Source organism: Ictidomys tridecemlineatus, chromosome 2 (assembly GCF_052094955.1).
Source record: "Ictidomys tridecemlineatus isolate mIctTri1 chromosome 2, mIctTri1.hap1, whole genome shotgun sequence".
NCBI lineage: Eukaryota > Metazoa > Chordata > Mammalia > Rodentia > Sciuridae > Ictidomys > Ictidomys tridecemlineatus.
In genome coordinates this window covers 44,097,830-44,117,560 of record NC_135478.1, presented here as the reverse complement: position 1 = coordinate 44,117,560, position 19,731 = coordinate 44,097,830, and the positions used below count along the sequence as shown (strand labels likewise).

At 35.5% G+C, this 19,731-nt stretch overlaps 1 protein-coding gene across 7 annotated transcripts in view; it reads left to right on the top strand.

Annotated features, from left to right (window-relative positions):
* Positions 1-19,731, top strand: part of Appl1 (adaptor protein, phosphotyrosine interacting with PH domain and leucine zipper 1) — an 80,280-nt gene that overhangs the window by 837 nt on the left and 59,712 nt on the right. For all 7 annotated transcript variants that reach the window (XR_013434440.1, XR_013434442.1, XR_013434439.1 and 4 more), the window contains exons 2-8: positions 7,315-7,413; positions 9,113-9,172; positions 9,650-9,721; positions 12,881-12,968; positions 14,539-14,580; positions 15,133-15,191; positions 19,457-19,603. Coding sequence is in view for 4 of the 7 variants with exons in the window: in XM_078038353.1 (XP_077894479.1) it covers positions 7,315-7,413; positions 9,113-9,172; positions 9,650-9,721; positions 12,881-12,968; positions 14,539-14,580; positions 15,133-15,191; positions 19,457-19,603 (567 nt within the window). In the remaining 3 variants the exon portion in view is untranslated. The remainder of the gene's footprint in view (positions 1-7,314; positions 7,414-9,112; positions 9,173-9,649; positions 9,722-12,880; positions 12,969-14,538; positions 14,581-15,132; positions 15,192-19,456; positions 19,604-19,731) is intronic.

Below are 19,731 nucleotides of genomic sequence, written 5' to 3'. Positions count from 1 at the left end.
TCAAAATAAAAGCCTTGTGTTCTGTGTTTTGTGCTTTGGGGATGATGCTCTAGTGATTGCTTAAGCTTAATATGATTTTGGAAAATGTAATATTTTATATATATAAACACACTCAACAATAAAATCGTCTATATTAAAAATGGTGTTGGAAGCAGTTCTAAGTTGTATGGAGAAACTTCACCGTGTGCCTGGCATTTTTACACAATAAGATTTGAGAGGGTGTTACTGTTCACTTAGAATGAAAAAAATTCTGAAATACTTACTTTAGAAATAAGATAGCACATATGTCTTGTACTTTTAGTTTGCTGTGCTCGCCCCCCCCCCCCCCCCAAAAAGAAACGGAAAGGAGGAAAGGGCTAGATTCTCCCTTTACTGGTGGCACTTCTGCCATGGATTTTGTGTGTCAATTGGCAAGTTGAAATTGGGCTCTGATTGTAGAATTGATTTGTTCTTTTTCTTTCTGAAAGTTATCTTCACAGGTCAGTTTATTGCTGGCAATGTACTCCTATCAGCCTATAATGACAAAGAGAAACCCACATGTTGCTTTATCTTGACTGCCAGTGTAGCCTGTTTTTTTTTTTTTTTTTTTTTGGCGGGGGGGGGGGGGGGGGCGGGGATACCGGGGATTGAACTCTGAGCCACATCCCTAGCCCTATTTTGTATTTTATTTAGAGACAGGGTTTCACTGCCTCTCTTTTGCTGAGGCTGTCTTTGAACTCATGACCCTCCTGTCTCAGTCTCAGAGCTGCTGGGATTATAGGCCTACGCCACTATGCCTGCCTCTGATCAAATTTTTCCTTATTAGTTCCTCAATATAAAGTTATAAGCTATATTTGTTTCAGATGATTTGCAACAATTTTGTGGGTTGCATGGGTCAGGTGCTCTTTGTCATTTACTTTTTATTATATAAGACAAGTTGCCTCTCTTCCTTTACCTGGCCTATATGATTTTTTACAGCACTTAAAGTCTATAAACAGCTCAGTATGGTTTGCACAGTGCCCTAGCCATGACTAGAGGCAGAGATAATTTTCAACTTTTCACACAATTAGTTTACAATTTGAGAATTAGTTTTTTTAATAAGTGTGCCTCATATTAGTATCAGTTTTATATTGAATTTTAATGAAATAGTCATGTTGATATTCAGTTTCTAGAGGTAATAAATTTGAACAAGGTAATATTTATTTGGGAAAATTACTTGGGAAGCTGGGATTTAGGAAAGTAAGACCCTGGGGGTAATTTGTTTTGTTTTTGGTACTGGGGTTTTAACTCATGCCCTACCACTGAGCTATATCCAAACCCTTTTTATTTTTGAGACAGGGTCTCACTGAATTGCCCAGGCTGACCTCAAACTTGCAGTCCTCCTGCCTTAGTCTCCTGAATTGCTGGGATTATAGGTTTGTGCCACTGAGCCTAATTCTTCGGGAGAACATTAAGGCAGGATGGATAGCCTTGGATCTGCAACCGAGGAGATGGAGATTGTAGCCTCCACTGCCACTTAGTACCTTCCACTTTAAAGGCAAATTGCTCATTTTTTCCCCAAATTTATTGTACATAATAGTTTTATCCTGTTTTTAAAAATATAGCTTACATGTCTTCATTTTTTCTTAATGAAAAGAATTTGAAAGACGGCATGATTCCTTTAATTTTTTTTAAAATATTTTTTTAGTTGTCCATGGACCTTTATTTTATTTGCTTATTTATATGTGGTGCTGAGAATCAAATGCAGTGCCTCACATGTATAAGGCAATTGCTCTATTGCTGAGCTACAACTCTAGCTCCCCCCCCCACCACTTTTTTTTTGAGAGGAGGTCTTACTCACTATATTGGCCAGGATAGCTGGAGAGATTCTTTTACCTCTTGAGTAGTTGTCACTAAAGGCTTGTGCCACTGTGCTCAATTTTCCTCAAATTCTTCTATAAATAGGGCTGAGCAGGGCATGGTGGCTCACATCTGTAATCCCAGCAACTCAGGAGGCTGAGGCAGGAGGATCACAAGTTCAAGGCCAGCCTCAGCAACTTAATAAGGCCCTAAGCAACTCAGACCTTGCCTCACTGAAAAATAAAAAGGGCTGGGCACCGTGGCATACACTTGTAACTCCACCAACTTCAGAGGCTGAGGCCTAAGAATTGCAAGTTCAAAGCCAGCCTCAGTAAATTAGTGAGGCCCAAGCAATTTAGACCCTGTCTCAAAATTAAAAAAATAAAAATGAAAGCGCTGGAGATGTGACTCAGTGGTTAAGCACCCCAGGGTTTAATTTCCAGTACCAAATAAATAAATAAATAAAATGAACCAGGCTGGGAATGTTGCTGGGTGGTAAAGCACCTCTGGGTTCAGTCTCTAGTACCCACCCCCCCAAAAATAGGGACTGAAATTAATGCTTTTAGGCAAAAATTTTTGTTCTTATTTTGGACTATGTAAGCCTAAGAAATAATAGAGTATATGAAACTTTTAAAGTTCCTAATACAAATTTTTTAATAGATTAATTGATCCTTATCAAAAGTGACCTGTTGTTGCTATGTGAAAAAATTAGAGCTTGGGAGTCATGAAAGGCCATCAGGGATTATAGTTATCTTTTCCTTAATTTTAAATTTTTTAAAAAATATACTGGGAATTGAACCCACTATAAGGCATTCTAACACTGAGCCCATTTTATTTTCATACCCAGGGATGCTTTACCACTGAGGTACATCCCCAGTCCGTTTAATGTTTTTAAATTTTAAGATAGTCTCTCTAACTTGCTGAGGCTGAGTTGGAACTTAATCCTCCAGCCTCATTCTCCCTAGTTGCTGGGATTACAGGTATGTAAATATCTTTAGAATTATTTTGCCCAAACCATACCATTCTGCAAAAGTTACCTGTAGAAGCACAAAATCTTAAGCCTACAATAGATGGTTTGTCTGTATTTATATATTATTCCGAAAATCAGAATCAAAATAAAACTTTATAATTACTAACAACCTTTAAAAATAACTGATTTTATGTATATATATCTTAATGATTCATGTATAATACGATATTGAAAACCACCTTGTTCACAAATGGAGGCTTCCTTCTTTTCATAACATGAAATACTCCTGATTATGGAGTGTGCTCCCCCACATTTTGACATCTCAGATTGTAATTCCCCTTAGAGATGTTTATTTATTTATTTTTTTAATGAAACAAGATCTCATAATGTTGCACAGGCTATCTTCAAACTCATAAGCTGAAGTGATCCATCTGCTTTAGCCACCCAAGTAGCTGGAACTATAGGCATGTGTGATCATGGTGTCTGTGGTATTTTAACAATTGCTATTAGCCAGGTGGCAGCTCCACTCTCCCTTGTATGCAAATGTACATTTTGGTTGTTGCTCCTAGTGGCAATTGTGTCCAAGTGCAGTCTTTGCATTCAGCCAACAAATTAATTTGAGGAAAGAAAGTCAGTCCTGGTTGTTTGAAAATCTTACTTTTCTATCTGGTAGAAACAAGCCTTATCATCAAAACTTAACAAGCATCTATCTCTTACAAGAAATTTTTAGGAACTGGGTATGGTGGTACATGTCTTTTAATCCCATGATCTTGAAGACTGAGAAAGCAGGATTGCAAATTCAAGGACTTAAATCCCCAATACAAAAAAAAAAAAAAAAAAAAAGTTAGAGACTAAACTGAAGCACTTCTAAGAAATACTCGTCATCCCGTGGTACTGAGAAAAGTATGAGAAAACATCGATATTTAGGACGTGGATTGGAAAATGATTTATTGGACTTTATGAGTTGATTGAACTGAGTATAAAAGTTTTAGGAATATATTAAATTTATGCTGCTTATATATTTTTTAAATGTTTACATGAGAGCATGTATGATAACATCTGTCTGAAGGTTTGTTTCCATAAATATAAAGGCAAAATATCAAAACATAAAAAAGCCTAGCTGGAGCAAGCCTGTAATCCCAGAGACTCAGGAGGCTGAGGCAGGAGGATCCTGAGTTCAAAGCTAGCCTCAGCAATTTAGTGAGGCCCTAAGCAACTCAGTGAGACACTATCTCTAAATAAAATACAAAAAGGGCTGGGGATGTGGTTCGGTGGTTAAACGCCCCTGAGTTCAATCCCTAGTACAAAAATAAAAATAGAAAAGAACTAGGTCAGTGGTAGATACCTCTGGATTCAGTCCACAGTACCAAAAGGGGGGTGGGGTACTGGCCTATCAAGATTTCCTGATGTGTGTGTGTGTGTGTGTGTGTGTGTGTATGTTTTGCTGGGGATTAAGCCCAAGGTCTTGTGCATGTGAGGTTATCCTACCAATTGAGGATTATTGGTTATTAGGTTATCCTATCATCTGAGCTATATTCCCAGCCCTGATGCTTTCTTTTACACAGACATATTAAAAAAAAAATTTTTTTTTGTGGTGCTAGGCATTGAACCGTGAAATTTGCACATGCTAGGCATGTATTCTCTCACTAACCTCCATCCCCAGTCCATCTTTTTTACATCTTAAGATAGCACTGATGGGAATGGGAGTAAAGCTAGAGCACTAGAGTGAAAAAGATTATGTCAAATTTAGCAGGTGGTGTGTGCTTGTATTCTCAGCTACTTGGAGCCTGAGGCAGGAGGACTGCTTGAGCTGAGCCAGTCTGAGCAATTTAGATCATGTCTCCGAAATTAAAAAATCAAAACTAAACTAAAAACAGCTTCTATCAAATCCAAATCTCAGAGGCCTGGGGAAGTAGGGGACTGATAATATGGACTGCTTAAACCAGCATAATAATAATCTTGTGTTCCCCCAACCCTTCCCACTTTATACTGTATTGACTTAGCTTTTGACTTCTGGACGAAAGGAATAGAAGCTAGGGAATAAAATATAAGGTCATTTTTTAGATTTTTAAGCTTAAGTTATCTCAGTACTTATTAGTATTCTAATTTTTCCATTGCCTTTGGGAAAAAAATAGTGATCATCATTTGCTTTTGATAAACTGAGTTTTCTTTTCTTTGATTTTTTTCCCCCCCCAGTACTGGGGATTGAACCCAGGGCACTCTACTGCTGAGCCATATCCTACATTTCCAGTCTCTTTTATTTTATTTTGATACAGGGTCTTGCTAAATTGCCCAGACTGGCCTTGAACTTGGTGATCCTCCTGCCTCTACCTCTCAAGTAGCTGGGATTACAAGCTTGTTCCACCATTTACTATCTTTGATAATTTTATTGACATTATTACTTATTTACAAGTGTTCCCCCTTAGAATAAATATCATTTTAAGTTGCTCATTGTAGAAAAAAGAATGCCAAACAATATAGAAACATATGAAGAGGAAACTAAAATCCTTCATTCAGAAAAACCTAGTTACTATTTTGTAGACTGTACTGTGGTATTATTTTAGATTAGGACAGAGGGAGATTTGGTACTAAGAAGAGACCATTTAAGAAAGGAAATAATCATATTAGGTTATCCTATAATAAAGCATTTAAATATTTATGAATAGAATACTGTTAAATTAGTGTGTGTGTGTGTGTGTGTGTGTGTGTGTGTGTGTGTATGTATGTGTGTGGCACTCTTAAGCCGCAGTTGAAACCCAGAGAGACATGCTAGGCAGATGCTTTACTAGAAAGTTAAACCCTCAGGCCCCTAAGTTTTGAATGTTTGTGTTGATTTGTTTTTAGTTTAAGTATCGAATTAAAATTTTTAAAAAATTTGTTTTAATTACTTATATATGACAGTAAAATGCGTTTATGCACTTATACGTAGATGCGATATAATTTCTCATTTTTCTGAGTGTACATGTTGCAGAATCATATTGGTCATGTAGTCATATATATATATATATATTTTTTTTTTTTTCACAGTAATACTGTCTGTTTTATTCTGCTATCTTTCCTCTCCCCATATCCCCTCCTCTCCCCTCCCATTACTTTCTTCTACCTAATCTAAGGTAATGCTATTCTTCCCTAGTGCTTCCCTCCTTATTGTGAATTAGCATCCACATATTAGAAAAACATTCGGCCTTTGGTTTTGTGGGATTGGCTTACTTCACCAACTCCAACCATTTACTGGCAAATGCTATAATTTCACTTTTCTTTAAAGCTGAGTAATATTCCATTGAGTATACATATCACATTTTCTTTCCATTCATCCATTGAGGGACACCTAGGTTGGTTCCATAGTCTAGCTATGGTGAATTGAGCTGCTATAAACATTGTTGTGGCTGTATCACTATAGTATGCTGATTTTAAGTCCTTTGGGTATAAACCAAGGAGTGTGATTGCTAGGTCAAATGGTGGTTCCATTCCCAATTTTCTGAGGAATCTCCATACTGTTTTCCATAGCGGTTGCACCAATTTGCAGTCCCACCAGCAATGTATGAGTGTACCTTTTCTCCCACATCATTGCCAGCATTTATTGTTGCCTGTATGCTTGATGATTGCCATTCTGACAGGAGTGAGATGAAATCTTAGAGTAGTTTTGATTTGAATTTCTCTAATTGCTAAAGTTGTTGAACACTTTTTCATATATTTGTTGATCAATTGTATTTCTTATTCTGTGAAGTGTTTGTCTAGTTCCTTAGCCCTTTTATTGATTGGGTTATTTGTTTTGTTGGTGTTTTTTTAGTTCTTTATATATCCTAGAGATTAATGCATGTGGTAAAGATTTTCTCCCAATCTGTATGCTCTCTCCTCTCCTTAATTATTTCCTTTGCTGAGAAGAAACTTTTTAATTGGAAGCCATCCCATTTATTGATTCTTGATTTTATTTCTTGCATTTTAGGAGCCTACTACACTACACTACCTTTGTTCTCTCATCTACCATCTTTTTTTTTTTTTAAAGAGAGAGGAGAGAGAGAGAGAGAGAATTTTTAATATTTATTTTTCAGTTCTTGGCGGACACAACATCTTTGTTGGTATGTGGTGCTGAGGATCGAACCTGGGTCGTACGCATACTAGGCGAGCGCGCTACCGCTTGAGCCACATCCCAAGCCCCTCTCATCTACCATCTTAAGTGCAGAATTTAAAATTTTAAATTTTAATCTGTAGTATTTCTTCTTAATACAATTACAGAAATTCTAACCAATAAAATTACACCTTTATTGTTCCTCCTAAAGTTTTTGTAACATATTTGGGAAAAGATTGTGATGTAGTTGGAAAATACCTCATTTTTAATGAAGTGAAACAGAGAAAAAAAACCCCCTGACTTCTTAGCATTACTTTAAAAAGAGAAAATAGATTAAAACTCATAATTACTGGAGCTCTGTTATCTTACTATTTTTGCTTCTTTTAGAAAAAAAAGTTTTCCCATCTTATCTATATACCAATTAACATAGCTTTTTAATTTATTTTCTTTTATACAGACAAGGTCTTTACTAGGTGTTTTTGAAGAAGATGCTACAGCTATTTCCAACTATATGAACCAATTGTATCAAGCTATGCATCGGATTTATGATGCACAGGTAAAAAGCTAAGGTCTAATACAATGCTGTTTAAAAATTAATCTTTGAGCCCCATAAGGACAGAGAATAGTGTCTGTTTTGTTTATTGGTGCCTAGCCTTGTCCTGAAATACTAGTAATAAATATTTGTTGAAAGGATGAATGAACATTAAATATATTGTATACCAGAGTTTACATTTCTGTTACTAGTGTATAGTTTGTAGCACCACAAAAGTAACAAGATTGAAACATCAGTCCCTTCTCCCCAAACACAGTAAGAAGAGCTTTCTTGTTAAAAATCACTAACAGTGGCACATGCCTATATCCCCATATCTTGGGAGGCCGAGGCCGGAGGATTGCAAGTTCAAAGCCAGCCTCAGCAATTTAGTGTGGTCCTAAGAAACTTGGTGAGATCCTGTCTGTCTCTCTCTCAAAAAAAAAAAAAAAAAAAGTAGGGGCTGGGGTTGTGTCTGAGTAGTTAAGTACCCCTGGGTTCAATCCCTAGTACCAAAAATAAATAAATAAATAAAAAAACGGTAAGTAGCTGAGTGCTGTAGTTCATACCTCTAATCCCAGAAGGCTGAGGCAATAGGATTGCAAGTTCAAAGTCAGCCTCAGCAATTTATTGAGACCTTGTCTCAAAAAATAAAAAGTGCTGGGGATATAGGTCAATGGTAGTTTTCCTGGGTTCAATCCCCATTACTGAAAGAAAATAAAAATCACTAATAGTAGTCTTCATTTAAGATTTGACTGAAGAGGGCTGGGGTTGTGGCTCAGTGATTAAGTACCTGCTGGGTTTAATGCCCGATACCAAAACAAAACAAAAAACCCTTTCATATGACTGTGTTGCTGTGTTATGACCAAGTCAACTACATTTTTTAAAAAACATTTTTTAATTGTCAATGGACCTTTTATTTATTTATTTATATGTGGTGCTGAGAATCAAACCCAGTGCCTCACACGTGTCAGGCAAGTGCTCTACCACTACTCCAGCCCCTAAGTCAACCACATTTTGCTTTTTTTTGGGGGGGCGGGGTACCAGGGATTAAATCCAGGGGCAGTTAACCACTGACCACTGAGTCACATCCCAGCCCATCTATTTTTTATTTTGATACAGGGTGACGGGTCTCCCTAAGTTGCTTAGAGCCTTGCTAAGTTGCTGAGACTATCTTTGAACTTGTGATCCTCCTGCCTCAACCTCCCAAGCCACTGGGATTATTGGTATACAACAGCATGCCCAGTAGTCAACAACTATATTTTGGTTGTATGTTATTAAATGCTTATAGTCTGGCATCAGCATCTAGAGAGAATGATAACCAGTCATCTATGTAGAATCTAAAGATTTTGCTAAGGCTTTGTACAGTTTTCTTTTTAGCTTTTAAAATATTTAACACTAAAAAAACAAATTGAAAAAATGCACCTATGTATCAGTGGTTTCATACTGTATATGATGTTTTTAAAATTAATTTAAAATAAAGAATATAGCATGTAGATTTTTTTACAAAAAATATTTAATGCTTAGTTTTATTATCAAAGAAAAGCAGCAGCAGCAGCACATACTTGGAACATTGCTGAATTCCTTGCTGAATTCTCTTTTATGGTTGAGTTTCTTTTTGAAATGCTTTAATGGTAGTAATAAAGGTGGCCTATGTATCTTTGACTAAAACTTTTTTCTTGATAAGTAATATTGTGCTAATTTGAATACTAATCTTTTTCCATAGAATGAATTAAGTGCAGCAACACACCTGACTTCGAAACTTTTAAAAGAATATGAAAAACAGGTATCGAATATCAGATATTTAAGAGCATGATTTAAAATATACCATAATATTGTATCTGTACAGATAAGGACTTCCTCATCAAGAATCTTTAAGCTTTCCTGACTTCACAGAATATGCCATTGAGATTTCAGTATAGCCCTTATGTTGAGATAATTATAATGATTTAATGCTAGGTACCGAGGTTATCTAGTTTACCTTTCATTTATTTATTTATTTTTTAACAAATGAAGAAACAGTCTTGCTCAAGATTACAGGGATTTTGGAGGAACTGGAGCTAAATTCCAAATCACTGAATTCCTAGCATAATATAATGTTTCTTAATTATGAAAATTACTGTATTAAAAATGACATTTCTGGAGCTTATTTGAAATTTAGAAATTTTCTGAAGTTACTTGAAAATTTAAATTCTGATGCTATCAGTTACAAGATTCATATAGTATTGAACTTTTACTTCATCTCTGTTTAACATTTTTTTAGCGTTTTCCATTGGGGGGTGATGATGAAGTTATGAGCTCTACTTTACAACAGTTTTCAAAAGTTATAGATGAGGTAAGTATTTATTTTGCTTGAATAAGTTATTTTATAATTAAGTTACTCAAGTTATTCGTTTTTTTATTGGGAACTTTTATTGTTATGATTATATGAGTAAAGCTTTGTTATAAAACTTAAAGAAGTACCTTATTTTCACATCCTGGTTGCTATCTTATAAAAATAATATTTTCTTTATCTAATTAAAATAAATCGTTTTTGAGGAACAAGCCAACATGGGCTTTCTCTCTTCCCAGTCCGTGTATTATTATTTTTTTCATTGTTATTTGATGTAGGCATCGAGAGAAGAGTGAAGCTGTGAACTATGGCTAAACCCTTTGTGGCTTCTATTTTGTCATTAAGCAACATTTTACTATTCAGTCCTTATTAATCCTTCTATTCCAAACAGCTGAAATTGACTATTGGTTTCTCAAACCAGTCATCTTTAACCAATCATATAACAAAACAAAACAGACCTAGAAGGTAGGAAGAAGAAAGATAGTGAGAGATGTATGTAGAGTTCAATAATTGTTCTCTAGTATTGCATGAAAATACTTTGTATATATATGTGTGTATACACACACACACATACACACACACACACACACGCACACACATTTTTGCCATACTGGGGAATAAACCTGGGGCCTTGTATGTGCTAGGAAGAGCTTTCAACCATGAGATATACCTTCAGCACCAATTTTAAAATATTTTAATAATTCTTTATGGCAGAATATTATCCTAGGAGAGTAGTGTAAAGAAATAATATTTATAGGAAATGGAATGCTTTTCATTTAAAAAAATATGGTAAAATACTATAAAATTTGTCACTTGTGACATTTAATACATTCAAAATGTTATGTAGCCATCACAACTGTCTAGTTCTAGAACATTTTCATCATCCCAAAGGAACTGTCTACCTATTAAGCCGTCACTTTTCCATTCCTATTCTTCCCAGTTCCTGGTAACAACTTAATCTGCTTTCTGTCTCTTTGGATTTGCCTGTTTTGAGTCAGGTGTGGTAGTGCACATCTGTAATCCCAGTAACTTGAGAGGCTGAGGCAGGAGGATCACAAGTTCAAGGCCAGGCTCAGCAATGTAGTGAGGCCCTATGCAACTTACCTAGACTCTATCTTAAAAAATAACAAGGACCAGGCATGTGGCTAGTTATTGAATGCCCTTGGATTCAATCCCTAGTACCAAAAAAAGAAAAAGAAAACCAAAAAAAAAAATTTGTATTTGCCTGTTTTGAATATTTCATATAGTAGGACCCATATAATTTATGGACTTTTGTATCTATCTTCTTTCATTTAGCATGTGTGAAAGGTATATTCATGTTGTAATGTGTCAACATTTCATTTCTTTTTTGGCTGAATAAAATGTCATTGTATGGGTATACCATATTTGATTTGTCTGTTTGTTATGGATATTTTGGCTCTTTCCACCTTTTGGCTGGTATGAATAGTGCTGCTGTGATCATACATATTCAAGTTTGGTTTTTTCAAACACCAGTTTTCAGTTCTTTGAAGTATATGTCTAGGAGTGGGATTGCTTGGTTATATGGCAACTTTATGTTTATTTATTTATTTATTTTTCAGTTTTCAGTGGACACAACATCTTCATTTTATTTATGTGGTGCTAAGGATTGAACCCAGCTCCCCGTGTGCTACCGCTTGAGCCACATCCCCAGCCCCTATGTTTTTGTTTTTGAGACAGGGGCTTGCTAAGTTGCCAAGGCTGGCCTGGAATGTACCTTTATGTTTAACTCTGAGAAATCACCAATTTTCACCAGTGCCCGTTCCATTCATATCGCCACCTGCAATATTGGAGGGTTCTAGCTTTTCTGCGTTCTTGCCAAAAATGGATTTTCCCATTTTTTTAAAAATTAGAGCCATCTAAGTGCATGTCATGTGGTATCTCATTATCATTTTGATTTGCATTTTCTTGATAGTTAATGATACTGAGCATCTGTTCATGTGGTTATCAGCCATTTGTATATCTTCAGAGAAATGTCTATTTAGATTCTTTGCCCACTTTAAGTTGGGTTTTCTGCCTTTTCATTATTGAGTTTTAAGAGTTCTGTATTCTAAATACAAGTTTCTTACTTAGGTAAGTAATTGACAAACATTTGCTCTCACTCTATGGTTTACCTTTTCACATTCTTGATAGTATCCTTTGATGCATTAAAGTTTTTAATTTTGATGAAGTACAATTTATATTTTATTTTGAAGTGTTTTTGGTATCATGTCTAAGAAATCATTGCCAAATTAAAACCACACTGAGATTTCATTTCACTCCAGTCAGAATGGCAATTTTCAAGAATACAAGTAATAATAAATGTTGACAAGAGACTGTAGGAAAAAAGTTACACTCATACATTGCTCATGGGACTGCAAACTGGTGCACCCACTCTGGAAAGCAATATGGAGATTCCTTAGAAAATTTGGAATGGAACTACCATTTGACCCACTTATCCCACTCCTTGGCACATACCTAAAGGATTTAATCTGTGGAACCAACCTAGGTGCTCTTCAACAGATGAATGGATAAGGAAAAGGTGGTATATGTACACAGTGGAATATTACCCAGCCATAAAGAAGAATGAAATTATGGCATTAGCTAGTAAATGGATGGAAATGGAGACTATCACGCTAAGTGAAATAAGCCAATGCCAAAATACCAAAGGCCAAATGTTCTGTCTAATATGTAGATGCTAACACACATGGGGGTGGGGGTGAATAAAAGTTTACTGGATTAGACAAAGGTGGACAAAGGTGAACAAAAGGGAGGTGGGATGGAAATCGGAAAGACAGTAGAATTAATTGGACATAACTTTCCTATGTTCATATATGAATATATGACCAGTATAACTCCACATCATGTACAACCACAAGAATGGGAAGTTATATTCCATGTATGTACAATATGTCAAAATAAATTCTACTGTCATGTATAACTAAAAAGAACAAAAAGAAATTAAAAAAAAATCATTGCCAAGTCCAGGATCACTTTAAGTTTTCTTTTTAAGAGTTTTAAATGGATTTTTTTTTTGCTATATGATACTTTTTATCACATTAATGTATTAGTTTTTTTAAAAAAATTAGATTGCTCTATAATGACATTTATTAGTTAAAATGGTTTCTGTTAGTTATTTGGCCTTTTTTGTCTTTCTTTTACTAGCTTAGCTCTTGTCATGCTGTACTCTCAACTCAACTTGCTGATGCCATGATGTTCCCCATTACCCAGTTTAAAGAAAGAGATCTGAAAGGTATTGAAGTCAAGGGCTTGTATTTACTTTTGTCAGTTGCCAGAAGATCAATTCTTGTAAGATGCGTTTTACTTTATACCTAAACCATTTCAGACCACTGCCTGTGCCACTTTTACTATTATCAGTCACCAAACATTTATAGGAGCTTTTGATAGGTATTAAACTATATACTGACAAATACTATTATAAAGTATCCCTTTCCTGGAGAAATCCTAGAGAAAGAGATAGGTAAACACATAATTAGGACACTGTCTCTCTTTTAATTAGGGAATGAGAAGGTTCTGTGAGGGCTCAGAGGAGAGTCAAGAAGGCTTCACCAAAGATGTGACCTGAACACTGAACAATGAGAAAAAATGTGCCAGGAGAAGAATCACTGTTGTTAGGGAGACTAGAATGCACAAACGTATGGCTGAATAGATATATATACCTTGTTTTGAGGATAATAAGAAATTCAGTGTGACTGCAGTGTTGAATGTGTCAGGGCAAGGCAGCAGATAAATCTAGAATTAGATGAACTAGATGATGCTAAAGATGTTGGACTTGAGTTTATGAACAAAGAGAAGCCAATGGAGGTCTTTTAGTAGTAAAGAGCCACAATCCTTTTGTATTTGGAGGATGGGATTGTGTGGATTTGGTGTGTAGGAGAATGGACTAAGAAGTTGTGAGAGTTCAATGAGGTATAACCAAGACCTGGATTAGGATAGTGGCACAGAGTATAGAGGTTTGTATGGGCATAGCAGAAGGCAGGGATGCCAGCACATCTAACAACCTATGACTTAGTAGTTTGTGGTTATTTTTTTTTTTTTGCCAATTTAGGGTTACTAGGTGATAAAAGGAGAGTTTTATAGAATTGGCTCTTATTATAATTTTTAAACTCTCATACAGGATTATTTCCAAAATAGGAAAAAAAAATTGAACTAATGTGTCAGTGAATGGTAAAGTGTTTAAGATGGAATAAAGACCAATGGATTTTAGAGATGGAGTTAATAATTGCAATGATGCTCAAAAATGGACATCTCCAATGTCAAGAAATAAGAATTATTTTCTCGCAGTCTAAGGGTACTGAATGGCATTATCTTATTGATAAAATGTGCTTTGTTTCTCATTCAGCATTTGAAATTATTAGAGTCATATATCCAAAAAACAAATTAGTAAATATCTAGATACTGGTACTGAGTCAAAATATTTACTTGTCTTAGTATTTGTAATGGGTTTTAAAATTTATGTCATATTACTAATTTGTGACAAGTAGATTTTCTGGAAGTGTAAGTTTTGCTAATGATGGTAAATGTACCAGACTAGCCGAAACACAGTGATTTTTTTTTTTTTTTACTTTGAATGTGGAAGTATAAAATACTATTTAGAGTTTTAATTATAACGGAAGTAGCATTTATTATTGCTTTGCAAGCAAACTTTTTTGTGTGTGTGTGTGTGGTGCTGGGGATTGAACTCAGAGTCTCATTCACGCTAAGCAAGCACCCTATCACTGACCTATATCTCCAACCCTATAAACAAACTTAGATATTTTTTAACTATGCTAAGCTGAAATTATTCTTTTAAACTTTTTCAGAAATACTGACATTAAAAGAAGTGTTTCAGATCGCTAGTAACGGTAAGCCCTGAATACTTTACATTATTTATTTTATTGATGCATTTATGTATAATATCATGGCTGATTCTTTGTAATAATTGAAAAAGATGTGTGTAATTAAAAGTTTGTGGTCATTATTTATATCAATGTTGTTACTTAAATATGCTGTTTATAAGAAACAATTGTAACGACAGTTACATCTTTTAGTTTATTATCTTTATAATGCCTAAAGAAGTGATACAGTATTTTACCTTCCTATTTTTTGTATATATTCCAGTTTTTCTTTAATGAGCATTTGCTGTTTTTGAACTAAAATACTTTGAAAAACTTTTAGTGGATTATTGTTTCCTTGGAATTAAATGTTGCTTTCATATACTAGTTAGATTAAGTAGACACATAGTTTACAGGAAAATTTGGCTGTGGGGAAAATTTGAACATTCTTATCAGGTGATAGGGAATTTTTTCCTTACTTTAGTATATGCAGAAAGATGCAGATGTGAAGACTACTTAAAGTATTTATACCTTTTGTAAAATACTATTGTATTATTGTTAACACTCATTTCTGCTTTCCAGATCATGATGCTGCAATTAACAGATATAGCCGATTGTCAAAAAAAAGAGAAAATGACAAGGTGTGATACATACTTACTCCTTCAGTATCACAATTAATGATGATTTCATTAGGTGGTTCGGTGTTCCCAGTTTAAAAATAGTCAGTAGTTGATTTGTATGTTTTGCTGTACTGCTCCTACTCCTACTTTTTTTTTTCCTGTTAGCTATTCAAAAACCTTTTTGATAATTTTTAGTCTCTAAATGAAATACTTTCCTTCTGCCAGAATTTGATAAATCATAAACATAAATGTAAATGATGATCAGTATTTTTTTTTTGCTTTGTATTTTGATAACATTGCATATGTTCTGTTTTCATTTGGCCATGTATACAGAAATGAGACACAGTAATCAAAAAGTTGAATTGTTAAAGACCCAATTCCAATGAAGTTATTATGAGGCCCTCTTCATTTACTGAGAATATTTCTCCTTAAGGAGTGAATTTCTAGAAATATTACCTTATATTTGAAGAGAAAAACATTGAAGTAAAGATTAAAGAATATTAGCAATATCAGCTGAGTGCTCCTTAAAATCAGCTCTCTCCAGTGCCTAATCCAAGGTTTGATGTGTAGGCCTTATTGGATGCTTGAGAGTGAGTTGAGATATCTGTGCCTAGGACTTGGTGTCTGCATTCTTGGTTGCAGCTGCCCAGAGAGGCACAGTAACTACTTGTGGGAATCCACAACTGAGTATGACTTACTGTGTGTTTTAGTCAGCCTTTTCACTTCTATAACCAAAAGACCTGATAAGAACAGTTAGAGGAGGAAAACTTTATTTATTTATTTTTAATTTACTTCTTGGTTGTAGTGGACACAACACCTTTATTTAATTTATTTATTTTATGTGGTGCTAAGGATCAAACCCAGGGCCTCGCATGTGCTAAGCAAGTGCTCCACTGCTGAGCTACAACCCCAGTGAACGAAAAATTTATTTTGAGGCTCACAGTTTCAGAAATCTCAGTCTATAGAAGGACAACTCCATTTGTTGGGGCAACAGGTGAGGGGCAACATCATGGTGGAAGAGTAGGGTAGAGGAGAGCTGTTGGGGACACAGCACCAGGAAGTAAAGAGAAAGAGCCCTTCCCAAAGGCATGCCCCTAGGGACCCACCTCCTCCAGCCACACCCTAATTCCCTGCAGTTTCCACCCGATTACTTCCCATCAGAGGATTAATGCACTGAGTACATTAAAGCTCTCATAACCCAATCATTTCACTTCTGAACTTTCTTGCATTATTTCACACATGAACTTTTGGGGAAATGCCTTATAGCTAAACCGTAACACTGTGTAACAGTCACTATGACAATAAAGACAATGTTTCTCACACAAAGTTCAATCCAAAGATCTGCTTTCCATTTCTAATTTTAGTTCAGAAATTTGATACTGAAAAAACTTATGAAGTATATACATTTCAAGATCTGCATTTTAGTCACTCTGCCTTATGGACATAGTTAAAAGCTCTAGAGTATAAAATTTGGCATGTTTTACATTACCGCTGGCTGTTACAAGTATTTTATTTTTAAATATTTTTTTTTAGTTGTAGATGGACACTATTTATTTATTTATTTATTTATTTATACGTGGTGCTGAGGATTGAACCCAGTGCCCCATGTGAGGTAAGTGCTTAACCACTGAGCTACAACCCCAGCCCCACAAGTATTTTTAAAAAAATATTTCTCACCATTTTTTAAATTAAAAATGTATTGGGGCTGGGGTTGTGGCTCAGTGGTAGTGTGCTCGCCTAGCATGTGTAAGGCCCTGGGTTCAAGCCTCAGCACCACATAAAAATAAGTAAATAAATAAAGGTATTGTGCCAACTACAACTAAAAAACAAATATTTAAAAAATATATATTGAAGGAGGCTGAGGTTGAGCAGGTGTGAGGCATTGGGTTCGATCCTCAGCACCACATAAAATAAATAAATAAATAAAACAAAGATATTGTGTACATCTACAACAAAAAAAAGTTTTAAAAAATGTATTGAGGGGCTATAGTTTTGGCTTAGTGGTAAAGCGCTTGCCTAGCATGTGTGAGGTAGTGGGTTCGATCCTCAGCATCACATAAAAATAAATAAATAAATAAAGGTATTGTATCCATCTGCAACTAAATTTTTTTTTTAAATGTATTGGGCACCTACCTTATGACAAGCTGTATGTGGGGTACCTTGGGAGAACAATATGGGTAGGCTCCTGGAGGACAGGAGTGGATACTCCACATTTTATTGAAGGCTTTTGTGTGAAAGCATGCAATTAGTCCAGGTGTCAGAGTATAAGGATAATGAGAGTAAGAATTAATACCAGTTAAGTGCAGTAACAGAGGTTTTACTGAAATGTTGAGAGTTTTGGTGAATCAGGAATATTATTCTTTTAGGAGGTAGCATTTGCATTGAAGATCACTGTTAAGGGATTGCAACAAGGATATTAAAAAAAAAAAAGCCTTTGCAGATGCATGTGGTAGAGTTGGGATAGTACAGAGGTTAAGAGCACTGGCTCTGGAGTCAGACTGGGAACAAAGCTCTGCCATTAATTTGCCTGAGGTCATGCACTTTTACTTAGTTGCAAGCCTCTATTTCACTATCAGAAACATCTCAATAATTGTGAAGATGAAATAGGTAATGCATGCAAAGTATCTGTTTCATAACAAGTTTTCACTAAATTTTAGCCATAATTATGATGATGATGGTGTGAAGATAATCATTACAGTATGTCTGGAACACTGAATGTGTTTGGGGAGATAAGGCAGAAATGAAGGTAAAGTAGATTGGGGCCAGTATATTAATGACCTTGAAATCTGTGTTAGAGTGAGCAGCCAACAGAGAATTCTGTCAATAAGTAACACGATGCAGTTGTGTTACAGAATAAAACACTAATGAAAACGTGAAGAGATTGAGACTAGAGGGAATTCAATAGGAAGAATTGGAATACTTTGCAAAGATTTTTTTTTTTTGGTGGGGGTGGGTATCGGGGATTGAACCCAGGGAAGATTAACTACTCAGCCACATCCTCAGCCCTTTTTGTATTTTATTATAAGCCAGCCTTAGCAATTTAGCAAGGCTCTAAGCAACTTAGCAAGACTGGCTTTGAACTCATAATCCTCCTGGCTCAGCCTCCTGAGTCAGTGGGATTAAAGGCACCGCCATACCCAGCTAGTTTGCAAAGATATAATGAAAACCTTGGCTCATGTTATTGAAAGAGGAGAGGAAGGAATACTTTTTGGAAGTATTTCATAAATAGAATTGATAAGGTCTTTAGTAGGAGGGGGGAATAAAAAATAATGCCTAGGGGGCTGGGATTGTGGCTCAGTGGTAGAGCGTTCACCTAGCATGGGCGGGACCTGGGTTCAATCCTTAGCACCACATAAAAATAAAGGCATTGTGTTGTGTCCATCTATACCTAAAAAAATAAATATTTAAAAAAAATAATGCCTAGGTTATTTGGATGACTGAGGGGTCCTGGACTAATTAAGAGAGGCAAGAAGTAATGTAGGAGAGCAAATTTTGTGGGAAGGATACTGACCTGTACATTTCCAATGCATACACACATACACATATTACACACATAAACATATAAAGAACCCAGCTGGAGATGTTTTCCCCTTGGCACTTTTGAGTAAAGATCAGGGGATTAAAAATTTGTGATTGCTGAGTCATTGGTATTTTGGAATATTCTTGGTACTTCATCAGGTATTCAAAGGAGAGGAGGAAAAGAGAAGAGCCTAGTGCATGTTAATATAATAGATGCTCAATAAATATTTGTTGTCTGAATGAAAGAACCTAGGGGAGCACATGTATTCTAAGTGTAAGTGAAGGAAGACAGGTAGAAGAGTAAGTGTGGTAGAGAGAGAGCCAGAAGGGGAGAATGTATGCTGTGAACTGATTGAGGTTAAAACTAATGGTGAAGTTAGTAACAAACCATTGTGTGCCTTTCCTCCATGTAGACTTTCTTTGCCATGCTTAGTTTAGATATTTACATTCTTGGTTACATGCAAATATGCATTTTATAAATTATATGGCTGGTAGTGAAACAAGAAAATCAACTTACTATGTTGAAGAATTTCTAATAGACCAGAAAACTGTTCAGTGATATATATTCCTTGGTAGGCTCTTCCCCATAGCCACCATGGAAGATAATTTAAAAGTAAGGAAATAAGGACTGGGGATATAGCTCAGTTGGTAGAGTGCTTGCCTCACATGCACAAGGCCCTGGGTTCAACCCCAGCACCACAATAAATAAATAAATGAGAAATAAATATAAGGAAATAATACTATTTTTTAAATCTTTTCATTCAAAGGTGAAATATGAAGTAACAGAAGATGTGTATACTTCCAGAAAAAAACAGCACCAGACCATGATGCATTATTTTTGTGCATTAAATACTCTTCAATACAAGAAGAAGATAGCATTGTTAGAACCTCTACTTGGGTACATGCAAGCTCAGGTAAATACTATATATATATTTTTTTTTCATGGTGCTGAGAATTGAGACTTAGGATCTTGCATGTGCTAGACAAGTGCTCTACCACTGTGCTAAATCCTCAACTCCTGTGCTGTTTTGGTATAACTGAA